Source organism: Lycium ferocissimum, chromosome 9 (assembly GCF_029784015.1).
Source record: "Lycium ferocissimum isolate CSIRO_LF1 chromosome 9, AGI_CSIRO_Lferr_CH_V1, whole genome shotgun sequence".
In the NCBI taxonomy this organism is placed as follows: domain Eukaryota; kingdom Viridiplantae; phylum Streptophyta; class Magnoliopsida; order Solanales; family Solanaceae; genus Lycium; species Lycium ferocissimum.
Window position 1 is genome coordinate 41,074,858 of NC_081350.1, and position 14,458 is coordinate 41,089,315.

At 29.6% G+C, this 14,458-nt stretch overlaps 1 protein-coding gene across 4 annotated transcripts in view; it reads right to left on the minus strand.

The window, feature by feature from the left end:
* LOC132030821 (disease resistance protein Roq1-like) overlaps window positions 1–13,614 on the minus strand; it is a 29,060-nt gene extending 15,446 nt beyond the window's left edge. Inside the window, exons 1-3 of one of the 4 annotated variants that reach the window (XM_059420578.1) lie at window positions 13,596–13,614; window positions 2,579–2,667; window positions 933–1,559 (exon numbers count right to left, since the gene is read on the minus strand). In XM_059420578.1, the coding sequence (XP_059276561.1) occupies window positions 933–1,150 (218 nt within the window). In that variant the 5' untranslated portion in view covers window positions 1,151–1,559; window positions 2,579–2,667; window positions 13,596–13,614. Of the gene's footprint in view, window positions 1–932; window positions 1,560–2,578; window positions 2,767–12,275; window positions 12,453–13,595 lie in introns of those variants that run through there. The other 3 variants (XM_059420580.1, XM_059420579.1, XR_009408114.1) reach the window with 3 other exon arrangements.
* Window positions 13,615–14,458: the final 844 nt, after the last annotated feature.

Below are 14,458 nucleotides of genomic sequence, written 5' to 3' on the forward strand. Positions count from 1 at the left end.
TCTTGATGATCCATATCATCAAGAACTATCAAAACCTTCTTAAAGCCAAGCCTTTTTCTCATCATATCGATTCCACCATATTCATCAGCAAGATTCACAAATTCAATTTTCAAGACCTCAGTAAGCAGAGTCTTTTGCAGAGACAACAATCCCTGTTTAGTTTGATTTTCTTTAATGTTATCAATAAAGCAAGCACCTTCGAATTGATGAGAAAACCTGTAAAAAATGGCTCTTGCAATGGTTGTCTTGCCAATACCACCCATCCCTAAAATCCCAATAAATCGAACATCTTCACATTCCATCATCAACAGCGAGCTTACAGCCTGAATTTGTGATTCTGCTCCAATTAGAGTGTCACTGATCATTGACTTTTGGCACAACTTATTCGCAATTTCTTTCACAATATATGCACCAAGACTCATTTCTGCACAAGAGAGAGAAGACAATGACAATCTGAGCAAAAAGAGTTTAAAATAAAGAAGATACACAGACACTTAAATACAACACAACTGGCGCAAAACAAAACAAAAGAACAACAAAATAAATTAGGAGACGGTGGACGTAATTGGTATCACCAAATAGGATTACACAGGAGTTATAAGAACAAAAAGGATAGTAATCACCTTAATTTTTTTTAAGTAGGCAAAAAGGATTGTAATCACCTTACTTATTAGAACGAGAGAACTTTAGCTAACCTGTCTATTTTACAGGTATTAAGTGAAGGAGCAGATGGCTGGGTTCAACAAATTCATGAGTTTCACAGAGTAATTAGCACACTAGTATTTTTGCTTCCTAGCCCAAGACTAAAGAAGTCTAGGAATAAAAGTTCAATGTGCAAATGCATCCATTATCCAAGAAATGCTCAACATTATAACAATTAACTCTTTGCAGAAAGATCAGGAACTTTAATGCCAAGTTAAATAGCTACTGACCCGTTGTAAGTACTACCATGCAGATCATGGCCTGACAAATTGGCTGCTTCATTTAAGGCTTTCTTCAATTTATGCACCTTCTCGGTGTCTCCCTTGAAATCTTCCTCATATCTGGAGAAGGCTTCAGCAAAACTATTTCTCTGGGAGTGTACTTCCGATGGACTTATGTCATAGAACACTGGTACAACTGTCTGCCCAAGTTCATCTCTACATTCCATGATCTTCACCAGCTCATCCAAGCACCATTTGGACGAAGCATAGTTCTTTGAGAAGATGATAATGGCAGTTTAATGGCACTGACTAGTTGAGGTGAAATCAATGCACCTCGTTCTAGTGTTTCATCATCCTTGAAGGTATTGATTCCAACCCGAGTTAATTGTGTGTAAAGGTGAGCCACAAAGGTCTTACGCGCGTCTTCACCTCTAAAACTCAAAAACACATCATATCCCACTGTCCGGAAGGTGGTAACGAACTAGACTAGGTAAATGACATTTTTATCCAACTAAAGTGGAAATTGGAGAACTTTTCTATCCTCCGAATTGCCAAAGACTGAATGACCTACTTTTGCACTTCCTCAACAATTTACTGAAAGCTGCCTTCTGAAGAGCTAAATTTACTCCAGAATCACTAAACAAAACAATACACAAACAAAACAATAAATTAGATTATTCCAAAAAGCTATATCTTGGTCATATTGTGAAACAGAATATTAAGACAACTATATCAGATTTAGTGACATTCCAAGTTTCATTATCTTTTCAATAACCGATACTCGGTGGATGATGGATCCACCCCTCCAATTAGTCTTCTAATTATGCTGTGTTAGGTTCCGTGTGAAATAAAGGGCATATTTGGCCCAACCAATTAACAATAGAGGCATGGTTGTGTCAAATATAAACAGAGGTCAAAATGTTGCTTCACTATCTTCTAAAGAAATTGTCATTTTCTGTTGGGAAAAAGGTCAAAATAAGCCTCTCTACTTTGTTTTATTAGCTAACTTTACCCTCCGTTTCACATTGCGGCTAAACATACCTTGCCGTTATGAAACTTAGCAAATATACCCTCAGATTTACAATGTCCCCCAAATCGGCCTCAAATCCTCAATTTTACTTAAAAACACCCGATCACCCCACAATCTAAGAACCAGACTCACAAAAACAACAAATACAGTAAAACCATTTCATTTATGGTTATTCACTTCTCTTTCCTTTTCTATTAATCTCTCCTCTCTAATTTTTAATGCCAAAACAAAGTTCCAAATTTTATCCAACTCTTCAATAAAATTCGAACAATTGACATGAAAGAACACCACTTTCAGAGAACTTTACATCTGACCGGAGACTTCATGAACATGACTAAAAAAGGGCAGCCCGATCCGTGGAAGGGCCGGACCACAAGCATTTCTGCAAGAGGTTATTTCCACGGGCTCTGAGAAAACAAAATTTAAGATTTCTTCCATGCTGTCAAATTTAAACAAACAAATTTCAGAGGAACGAACAATAACTAATTTTTGTTTAATAGAATTAAAAAAAAAAAAAAAAAAAGCAGCAATTATTCCTTTGAAAAAAAAAATCACTAGACCTTAGAATTAGTTTTGCATACAATAGGTACAATCATCCAAAACTAATAAAACACAACTGATTTACCTTACTTAGTTGATTAAGCTTGAGAAGTGGAAGATTTTGCATAAAGAAGCTATCTTTCTTGATTAAGCTTAATATGCTTAATGGTTGACCTGTAGGAGAGAGAGAGAGAAGAGACTGGGATGCTTAATGATTAAGCTCAAAATGCTTAATGGTTGATTAATTTATTCTTGAGCAAATATTGCCATTGTGATAATAGTATATTACTGTAATATTTATTCATTTTTATTCGGGTTCGAGTCCTGAGTATGAAAAAAAAATGTTAATATCTTAAATGGTCATTTGTTCTCTTAGAAAGTCTTTTTTTTTTTTTAATAACTGAAAAGTTACTCAACTATTGATATTTCACCTACAAAATCACCCAACAAATTTAGATGATTTTTACTTTTAAAAAATCAAAAACTATCTATTTTAATCATTTTATTCACTGGCCACACTAGGCCAGATCCGCTAAAACTGTATGGGTCAACTATATATTTGACCCATATAACTTTAGCTGGTCGGACCAAGTGAGAAGGTTAATAAAATGATTAAAATGGATAGTTTTTTATTTTTAAAAGTTGGCTTAAAATAAAAATTGGTAAATAACCTACGTATACAGCTCACTCATCTAGTTTACATTCGTTGTGGCTCACTGTATATAGATAATGTATATGTGATCAATATATAAATTTCTCTACTTTTTCTATAACCTTACATATACATCCTTATACACTATTATACATTACATATACATTTCTTATCCACTATATATAATGTATGAATAATGTATATGCTTTGTATAACAATGTATAACCATCGTATAATTTCTTAATGTTCCCCTTTTTCTCATTCTTATTCCCTTCTTTTCACTAATTATATGTCTCTTGATCTGATCCCATTTATAGTTAACAAATCCATTATTCTTGCAATAACAACTATCTAAAATCTCTCCTTTTTTTTTCTTTTTTTTTTTAATTCAAAGGTCAATGAGGTTTTTATTTCCCATTGATTATTCTATTAATAATTCAAAAGTGTTATAAATAAAATCGTGTAATAAATAAAGTAGCAAGATGAGAGTGAGACAAAGAGAGAATGTGAGAGAAACAGGAAGTTGTAAATAAATTTTCCTTCGTTTTTGTGGTGTGTTTCCACATAACATCTAAGGCTATATTTATAAGCCTACAAAACTTGGGGAAACATACATGCTACAGTGGTGTGGCCCCTACATGGGCATCCACTTTGATCATTTTATAACATTCTTCCTTGAATGTCCATATAAAGAAAAATCTAGTAAAAGAAAAATTATCAATAGTTATTTATAATACGCAATATTTATTGCCTCATTAAAAATCTTATTAGAAAGACTCAGGGGGACAAAATCTTAGTTATTAAAAAAAGAGCGCAGCACATGTTTTACACCCCCAAATGAAAACATCGTTTTGAAGGCATATCGTCAATGGAAAGATGATTTTAAGGACACAAACCTTGCTAATTTCAATATGTCATCTTCTCAGATTCTCCATAAAAATTGCCATCTGAATAACTTGTTGGAGCTCACTGCAAAGTTTCACTTCATGTATGAAGTTGAATATATTCTTATAGTTGTGCCAGTTTCTCTTGATAATTGGACAACCAGATTAAACTTAATTTGGAGATAAAATTTAGAGACTCGCTGCCCGACAGTATAGATGCGGCCACACCGAGGACCACGAAGCGAAAAGGACGGGAACGAGCGGAATCAATGTGTTCCAATTTCTGGCCTTGCACCGACCATCCACTATAAAGCCTACCGGCCAGAAAGTCCTTAAGAACGAGAAAGCCGACTAAAAGGCTATTCCATAACCGACTCTTGTTGCCGAGTCGAGATTGGGTTGGTGTGAAGTCTACCGGGTAGAAGATCGAAAGGAAGGCATTGGATAGATGTCCGGACATTGAGAAAGATATGGATGAGCCTAACAGCCGTGTACCTGGAAGCACTTTTGTTTTCAACCGCCGGCCTCCGTTGATTGTGTACGAACAAAATGTTAATAATGTATTATAAAATAAAATCGTGTAATAGATAAAATAGCAAGATGAGAGAGAGAGACGAAGAGGTAATGTGAGAGAAACAGGAAGTAGTAAATAAATTTTTCTTCCTTTTGGAGGTGTGTTTTCATATGACATCTAAGGCTATATTTATAAGCCTAAAAAACTTGGGGAAGCACACATGCTACATTGGTGTGGCCTAACACCACTTTGATCATTTCATAACAAAAAGAAGTCACTGTAAAAAGCAAAAGGCAAAACGCAAAGAAAATGGGCAAAAGACTAATCTAGAAACATTAAGGGGTCGTTTGGTAGAACGTATAAGCTGGGATATCCCAACACTAATTTTTATATCATATTTGGTAGAAGGTATAAATTTATCCTGTAATAAATTTATTACCTTGTACCAAACATGGTACAAAATTAGTGTTTGGACATCTAAATTTTATACCTTCTTATACATTTATCTTTGGGATTATTTTATAAATCTTTTAGATGGTATAAAATAATCCGATAGATGGGATAAATTAGTTAAAAAAATTATAATTCCGGGATAATTTCGACTATCTACCAAACGACCCCTAAAAGTAGCATTCCGTTCATATAGACCAAAAGATTTGCAGAAAGGACAAACTTTTTCGCAAAATGAGGTGGAAAGGTCTGAGCGGCGGCTAAAATTTCGTTGAATTAAATTGGCGAAAGGTATACATGAGTAAGAAATGCGTAATTAGGTTACAAATGACAAATTAGATGTTTAACTGAACACTCAGCCTAATTTTCTGCCAACAAAATCCAATGAGAAAGTTACCTAAATTGTTTGGATGACTTTGCAGGTAAAATATCAATAATTGAGTGACTTTTTGGGGTTATAAAACAAAGAAATGTGAATTTCAAAGGAAACTATCATTAGTTGATTGATAATCCAGAATTAAACTCCAAAAAAGTGCAGGTGACGAATCCTTAGCCTTCATCTTGAGCAGTAGCGAATCTGAATTAATTGGATCCCAATTTGAATATCGGACACCGGATGAGAAACTAAAAAATCTTATATAATCATTCAACTATAGTAAGTATTTATTAAAGTCATTTATGTTTATTTTGTATTATCAAAGTTATTTAAGTTAGACTATTTTTTTGTTCCTCACAAAATCATTATAGCCGAACGCACTTTTATAGATTAAGAAATCTTGTGCACGTTTGCGGCCTTTGTTTGTTAGAAAATCTACACATTTGTTTGTCTCCCTCGAGATGTGTTTCATACTGAGTTTGTTCACTTTCAGAAAATATTTGCAATATTTAATAATAGTTGTAAGATGATGACATAGTATATGCTCCTCGTTGATAAGCTTAAGTACAAGCAAGTAATCAAATTTCACTTCTAAATCTTTATATTCTCTCTATCCCAATTTATGTGATACATTTTTCTTTTAGTTGTCCCAAAAAGAATGATACATCTCTATATTTAGTAATAATTTAACTGAAAATTTATCCTTTTATCCTTAATGAAATGATTTAAGGATATTGGGTCCAACTTCTAGTTCAGAAGGTGGTAACGAACTAGAAGAGGCAAATGACATCTTTATCCAACTAACTAGATGGCCTATGCCCGTGCTGCGCACGGGCCCAACATTTCGGATTATAGTGTATACTATGTATATATATATATATATATATATATATATATATACACATACATACTATGTTCAAAATACGATTAATATAATATTGTAGTTTGTGCTCGTATCTAAGACTTTATTTTATTCGTGTTTGCTACGAAAATTTATTAATACTTTTAAAAGAGAAGATTTGTTTAAAAGAAAACTATTTTCTTCTCTTTGAGATAAAATAATAGCAATATTTAAGCATCAGTTAATACTTTCAATTTTAATTCGATTAATTTAAAAGTGTAAAATACTTATTATTTTTTATCAAATTTTGATTTGGATAATTCTAATTCAAATTATTAAATTAATTTTACATGTTTGAAACGAAACAAAGTAGAAATTGATTTTTTATTTAAACGAAGAAATGCTATTTTTTAATTTTTTGTAAATATTCTCGGTTTAACTCATTTTACTTGTCATGTTGTCTTTTGCATGGTTTTTTAAGGAAACGCGAATTAGAATTATAATTTGACTAATTTATCTTATTCATTATTTGATCTTCATTTGATATTAATCTCTTTTCACATTTATTAGAGTAAGAATAAAAATAAAAAAGTAATTAAATTGTATGTTATTTTTTAAATATATATATTTTAAGTATATTTATTTTAGTAAACATAATAAATATAATAAAGCATTTCTATCTACTTTTTAGAAGAGTTGGTAATATAAAGTATAAAACATCATTTTTTTTGCCTTAAATAAAAAAGTGGGTGGGATCACAAAGGATTTTTTTACTCTTAAGTAAAAAAATAGGACCGAATACGGATGGCGATGTTGCCTCTATAACTGGCTCTTCTATACAGTAGTAATAGTAAAGTAATACATATAATTTTTTTTATCAAAATTTGATTTGGATAATTCTAATTCAAATTATTATATTAATTTTATATGTTTAAGATGAAACGAAGTAGAAATTTGATTTTCTATTTAAATGAAGAATTTCTATTTTTATTTTTTAGTAAATATTTTTTGTTTAACTCATTTTACTTGTCATGTTGTTTTTTACATGTTTTTTAAGGAAACGTCAATTAGAATTAGAATTTCACTAATTTACCTTATTAATTATTTGATCTCTATTTAATATTATTTTTTTCTTTTATGACATTAATCTCTTTTCACATTTATTAGAGTAAGGAAAAATGAAAAAGTAATTAAATTCTATCTTATTTTAATATATAAGTATTTTAAGTATGTTCTTTTGTACAATAATTTCATGTGCTCCCACTAATGGGTTGATACGCATGAAATAACGAATCCATCGTTATTGATTTAATTGTTTGATTTTCTAAGCACTTTTTTTTAACATTTTTTGTTTTTCAATATGGGATTCATTTTTTTTTTTTTAATATTAGTTGTTGTTTAATATATATGGGGCCCACATTTTTTTCCGAAGAGTTTGGATGTGGTGGGTTCCACTTTTTTTTTTTTTTTTTTTTTTTTAATACTGGTTGGTGTTTAATATGGGGCCATGAAGAAATTCTATTTTTAAATTTTTATTAAATATTTTTCGTTTAAATCATTTTATTGTGCTCCGTATCTAAAAATTTATTATATTAGTGTTTGCTAAGAATACAAAGTCGAACTTTTTTTTTTTGACATTGTTTATTTTTTTAATATGAGATTAACTCTTTTTTATATATATATTGCTTGATTTTGTCAATATGGGATACTATGTTCAAAGCACGATTAATATAACATTGTAGTTTGTGCTCCGTATTTAAAACTTTATTATATTAGTGTTTGCTACTGATACGCATGGTGTTTAATATGAGGCCCACAATTTATTTATTTTAAAATTGTTTTATTTTTTTTTAATACGGGATTCACTTTTTTTTTTAATATTGCTTGATTTTGTTAATATGGGACCTAATTTTTTTTCCCATGAGTTTGGATGTGATGGGTTCCACTTTTTAGGGGGGACCCAAAATTTTTATTTTTTTTTACAATTTTTTATTTTTTATTTTTCGTTTAACTCATTTTATTGTCTTTCCGTATCTAAAACTTTATTATATTAGTGTTTGCTAAGAATACAAAGTCTGAACTTTTTTTTTTTGGCATTGTTTATTTTTTTAATATGAGATTAACTCTTTTTTTATATATATATATTGCTTGATTTTGTCAATATGGGATACTATGTTCAAAGCACGATTAATATAACATTGTAGTTTGTCTCCGTATTTAAAACTTTATTATATTAGTGTTTGCTACACGATACGCATGGTGTTTAATATGAGGGCCACAATTTTTTTTTTTAACATTGTTTATTTTTTTTAATACGGGATTCATTTTTTTTTTTTAATATTGCTTGATTTTGTTAATATGGTCTAATTTTTTTTCAGTGAGTTTGGATGTGATGGGTTCCACTTTTTAGGGGGACCCAAAATTTTTTTATTTTTTTTTTACAATTTTTTATTTTTTATTTTTTGTGGGCCTATTTAATATTTGGCGGGGGGGGGAATTTTTTTTTTTTAATTTATGGGGGTGTTTATGGGGGTGGGGGCCAAAATTTTTATTTATGGGGAGGGGCACGACGGACGACGAAGAGTGAGTAAAACTCACTCTTCTATATAGTAGACTAGACGTCTCAGGCCGTCTTTGCCCAACACTTTAAATTATAGTGCATCTATGTGTATGTAATTGTCTTTGAATAGTGATTATATATATATATATATATATATATATATATATATAGACTATATATTATGTTCAAAACACGATTAATATAACATTGTAATTTGTGCTCCGTATCTAAAATTTTATTATATTAATGTTTGCTACGAATACAAAAACGGCAAATTTATTAATATTTTTTAAAGAGAAGACTTGTTTAAAAGGAAACTATTTTCCTCTCTTTGAAATAAAATAATAGCAATATTTAAGCATCGATTGATATTTTCAATTTTAATTCGATTAATTTAAAGGTGTAAAATACTTATTATTTTTTATCAAATTTTGATTTGGATAATTCTAATTCAAATTATTAAATTAATTTTACATGTTTAAAACGAAACAAAATAAAAATTGATTTTCTATTTAAATGATGAAATACTATTTTTTAATTTTTGGTAAATATTCTCGGTTTAGCTCATTTTACTTGTCATATTGTCTTTTACATGATTTTTTAAGAAAACGTCGATTAGAATTATAATTTGACTAATTTACTTTATTCATTATTTGATCTCTATTTAATTTTTTTTTTACGACATTAATCTCTTTTCACATTATTCTATCTTATTTTAAAATATAAATATTTTAAGTATATTTATTTTAGTGAACATAACGAGATAAATGACATGGCGGAATAAAATATCTGTGATTTAATATTTAGATTAGATCTGGGCTAATATAAAAAAATAAGAAAAAGCGTATGGTTTTTGCTTAACTTTTTGAAGAAAAGCATTTCATTTGCTCCAAAGTAATGGATTGATACGCACGTGATGAATCCATTATTATTGACTTAATGAGATACTTTGAAAATTAGTGTTTACTACTAATACAAAGTCCTTTTTGTTTTTTTGGACATTATTTTTTTTAATATGGGGTTCACTTTTTTTTTTTTTGATATTGCTTGATTTTGTTAATATGGAGTCCATTTTTTATATTGCTTGGTGTTCTTTAGTATAGGGCCCACCCTTTTTGGACATTATTAGTTTACTATTTTTATTTATATATATATATATATATAATATGTTCAAAACACGATTAATATAACATTGTAATTTGTCTCCGTATCTAAAACTTTATTATATTAGTGTTTGCTACGAATACAAAGTACGTACGTTTTTTTTTTTAATTCAAATTATTAAATTAATTTTACATGTTTAAAACGAAATAAAGTAGAAATTTGATTTTCTATTTAAACGAAGAACTACTATTTTTTTTTATTTTTTTTGGTGAATAGTCTTGGTTTAGCTCATTTTTATTGTCATGTTGTCTTTTGCATTTTTTTTAAGGAAACGTCAATTAAAATTATAATTTGACTAATTTACCTTATTTATTATTTGATCTCCATTTAATATTATTTTTTTCTTTTACGACATTAATCTCTTTTCACATTTATTAGATTAAGAATAAAAATTAAAATATAAATATTTTAAGTATATTTATTTTAGTAAACATAACAAATAAATGACATGGCGGAATAGCAAATACAACGATTACATATCTAGATTAGATCTCGGCTAATATAAAAAAAAGAAAGGAAATTGTATGGTTTGACTACTTAATCTTTTGAAGAAAAGCAATAATATGAGGTCCACGTTTTTTGCTGTACAATAATTTCATTTGCTCCCGCTAATGGGTTGATACGCATGTGGCAATGAATCCACCATTATTGACTTAATGGGAATACTTTGGGAATTACATGAATATTGTTTGATTTTTTAATATGGGGTGCCCGTTTTTTTTTTTTTTTTTTTTTTTTTTTGATATTGCTTAATTTTTTTAATATGAGATCCACCTTTTTTTTTTCACATGAGTTTGAAGGATTTTTTTTTTATGTATATTTTAATTTTTTTTACATGGGGTCCATTCTATTTTTTTTTAAACATGAGTTGGGGACGGACGACGATCCATCCCCCAACCCATGCTTATATATATATAAATAGAAAAAAGTGGAAATTGGAGAACTTTTTCTGTCCTCCGAATTGCCAAAGACTGAATTACCTGCTTTTGCACTTCCTCAACAATTTAGTGAAAGCTTCCTTCTGAAGAGCTAAATTTACTCTAGAATCACTAAACAAAACAATAAACAAACAAAACAATAAATAGAGCTAAATTTACTCTAGAATCACTAAACAAAACAATAAACAACAAAACAATAAATTAGATTATTACAAAAAGTTGTATCTTGGTCATATTGTGAAACAGATTATTAAGACAACTATATCAGATTTAGTGACATTTCAAGTTGCTTCATTATTATTTTTTCTTCAAAAACTGATACTCGGTGGATGATGGATCTACCCCTCTACTCTTCTTCACTTAAATACTAGGCTTTTTTTGTTTCGTGATAGGGCTCGAGCCCGTCACATGCGCTTAACCCTCACATCACAAGTTGTGCTCTTACTACTAGACCAAAGCCTTAGGAAACATAACTGCCTTCCAATTAGTCTTCTAATTATGCTGTGTTAAGTTCCATGTGCAATAAGGGCATATTTGGCCTAACTAATTAATGATAGGGGCATGGATGGATCAAATATTAACGGAGGTGAAAATGTTGCTTCATTATTTTGTAAAGAAATTATCATTTTCTTTTGGGAAAAAGGTAAAACTACACCTTTGTACTTTGTTTTATTAGCTAATTTTACCCTCCGTTTCACATTATGGCTAAACATACCCCTGCCGTTATGAAACTTAACATACCCTCAAATTAACGATTTCCCCCAAATCGACCTCAAATCCTCAATATCACTTAAAATTACCCGATCACACCATAATCTAAGAACCAGACTCACAAAAATAACAAGTACAGTAAAACCATTTCATTTATGGTTATTCACTTCTCTTTCCTTTTCCATTAATCTCTCCTCTCTGATTTTTTATGCCAAAACAAAGTTCCAAATTTTATTCAACTCTTCGATAAAATTCGAACAATCGACATGAAAGAACACCACTTTCAGAGAACTAGACCACCAACTCTTCTAAAGATATTGTCATTTTCTTTTGGGAAAAAGGTCAAAATACGCCCCTCTACTTTATTTTATTAGCTAACTTTACCCTCCATTTCACATTGCGGCTAAATATGCCCCTGATGTTATGAAATTTAAGATTTCTTCCACGCTGTCAAATTTAAACAAACAAATTTCAGAGGACCAAACAATAACTATTTTTGGTCTAATAAGAGGAAAAATTCATTAGACCTTAGAATTAGTTTAGTGGGTTTAATTGAGGTCAATTTTAAATAGGGGTAGCGTGTAGATTTAACGATAAGATCAAATAAAACTGAATATCGTATTTAAACTAATAACACAATACAATATACAAAGGTACAATCATCCAAATTTAATAAAACACAACTGATTTACCTTACTTAGTTGATTAAGCTTGAGAAGTGGAAGATTTTGCATAAAGGAGCTAACTTTTCTTGATTAAGCTTTAATATGCTTAATGGTTGACCTGTAGGACAGATAGGAGACTGGGGATGCTTAATGATTAAGCTCAATATGTTTTTATGGTTGATTAATTTATTCCATAGCAAATATTGCCATTGTGATAATAGTATATTAGTAGTATTTATCCATCTTTGTTTCGGGTTCGAGCCCCAAATATAATTAAAAAAACTGGCCTTAATTTCTTAGATGGTCATTCAACTATGGTCGTTATTTTACAAAGTCCTTTTTTTTTTTTTTTTATAACTCAAAAGTTACTCAACTATTTGTATTTGGCCTACAAAGTCACCCAATTAATTTAGATGATCTTTTACTTTTAAAAATAGAAAACTATCTATTTTAATCATTTTATTCACCGGTCACACTAGCCCAAATCCGCTAAAACTGTATCGGTCAACTATATATTTGACCAATATAGTTTTAGCGGGTCAGGTCAAGTGGGCGGGTTAATAAAATGGTTAAAATTGGTACCTTTTATTTTTTAAAAGTTTGGCTTAAAATAAAAAATTTATGTCAACAAATTTCAATGAAAATCACCTAAATTGTTTGGATGACTTTCTAGGTAAAAATCAAGAGATTTTTACACGATAAAGCACTTCTCTAAGAGTATTATCATAAATGATAATACTTTTTGTTTATTCCTAAAATGACAGAATTTTTTACGAATTTAGCAAATCTTAATTCTTAAGATAACTCACGGATAAAAAAGGACCACTAATTAAGGAATTTATTTTAAAGCTTGATTAATCGTATCATTTTCTCTTCCATCATCATCTTTTTCACTAATTAAAAAATTACTATATGACTAATAATCCTGATATTGTCTCTTTCATCATTATTTTCTCCACTATTTAAGAAATTTGTTAACCAATTACTAATTTTTGTTTAAAAAAAAATCATTAGACCTTAGAATTAGTTTAGTGGGTCGCAGTCGGGTTTAGTTGAGGTCAGTTTTAAATCAGGTAATTTAAAATAATTTTCCATCCAAATAGGGGTAGCATGTGGATTTAACGATAAGATCCAATAAAATTGAACCTCGTATTTAAACTATCAACACAATATAATACAATAGGTACAATCATCCCGAACTAATAAAACACAACTGATTTACCTTACTTAGTTGATTAAGCTTGAGAAGTGTGATGAAAAAAAAAAAAAAAAAGCTTGAGAAGTGGAAGATTTGGCATAAAGGACCTAATTTTTTCTTGATTAAGCTTAATATGCTTAACGGTTGACCTGTAGGAGAGAGAGGAGACTGGGGATGCTTAGTGATTAAGTTCAGTATGCTTAATGGTTGATTAATTTATTCTTGAGCAAATATTGCCATTGTGATAATAGTATATTACTATAGTATTTATCCATCTTTTGGTTCGGGTTCGAACCCTAAGTATGAAAAAAAAAAAGTGTTAATATCTTACATGTTCATTCAACTAGGGTCATATATTTTATTTTATAACTCAAAAGTTACTCAATTATTGATATTTCACCTACAAAGTCACCCAACTAATTAGATGATTTTTCACTTTTAAAAAATAGAAAACTATCTATTTTAATCATTTTATTCACCAGTCATACTAGCCTAGATCCGCAAAAACTGTATGGGTCAACTTTATATTTGACCCATATAGTTTAGCGGGTCGGGTCAAGTGGGCGGGTTAATAAAATAGTTAAAATTGGTACCTTTTATTTTTTAGAAGTTCGCTTAAAATAAAAAAATTATATCAGCAAATTTCAACGAAAATCACCTAAATTATTTGGATGACTTTGTAGGTAAAATATCAAGAGATTTTTACGCGATAATCACTTCTCTAAGAGTATTGTCATAAATGATAGTACTTTTTGTTTATTCCTAAAATGACAGAATTTTTTACGAATTTAGCAAATCTTAATTCTTAAGATAACTCGCGGATAAAGAAGGACCACTAATTAAGATATTTATTTTAAAGCTTGATTAATCGTATCATTTTCTCTTTCATCATCATCTTTTTCACTAATTAAAAAATTACTATACGACTAATAATCCTAATCTTTTCACTTTCATCATTATTTTCTCCACTATTTAAGAAATTTGTTTACCATTAATGATCCTTGTTTTCAGT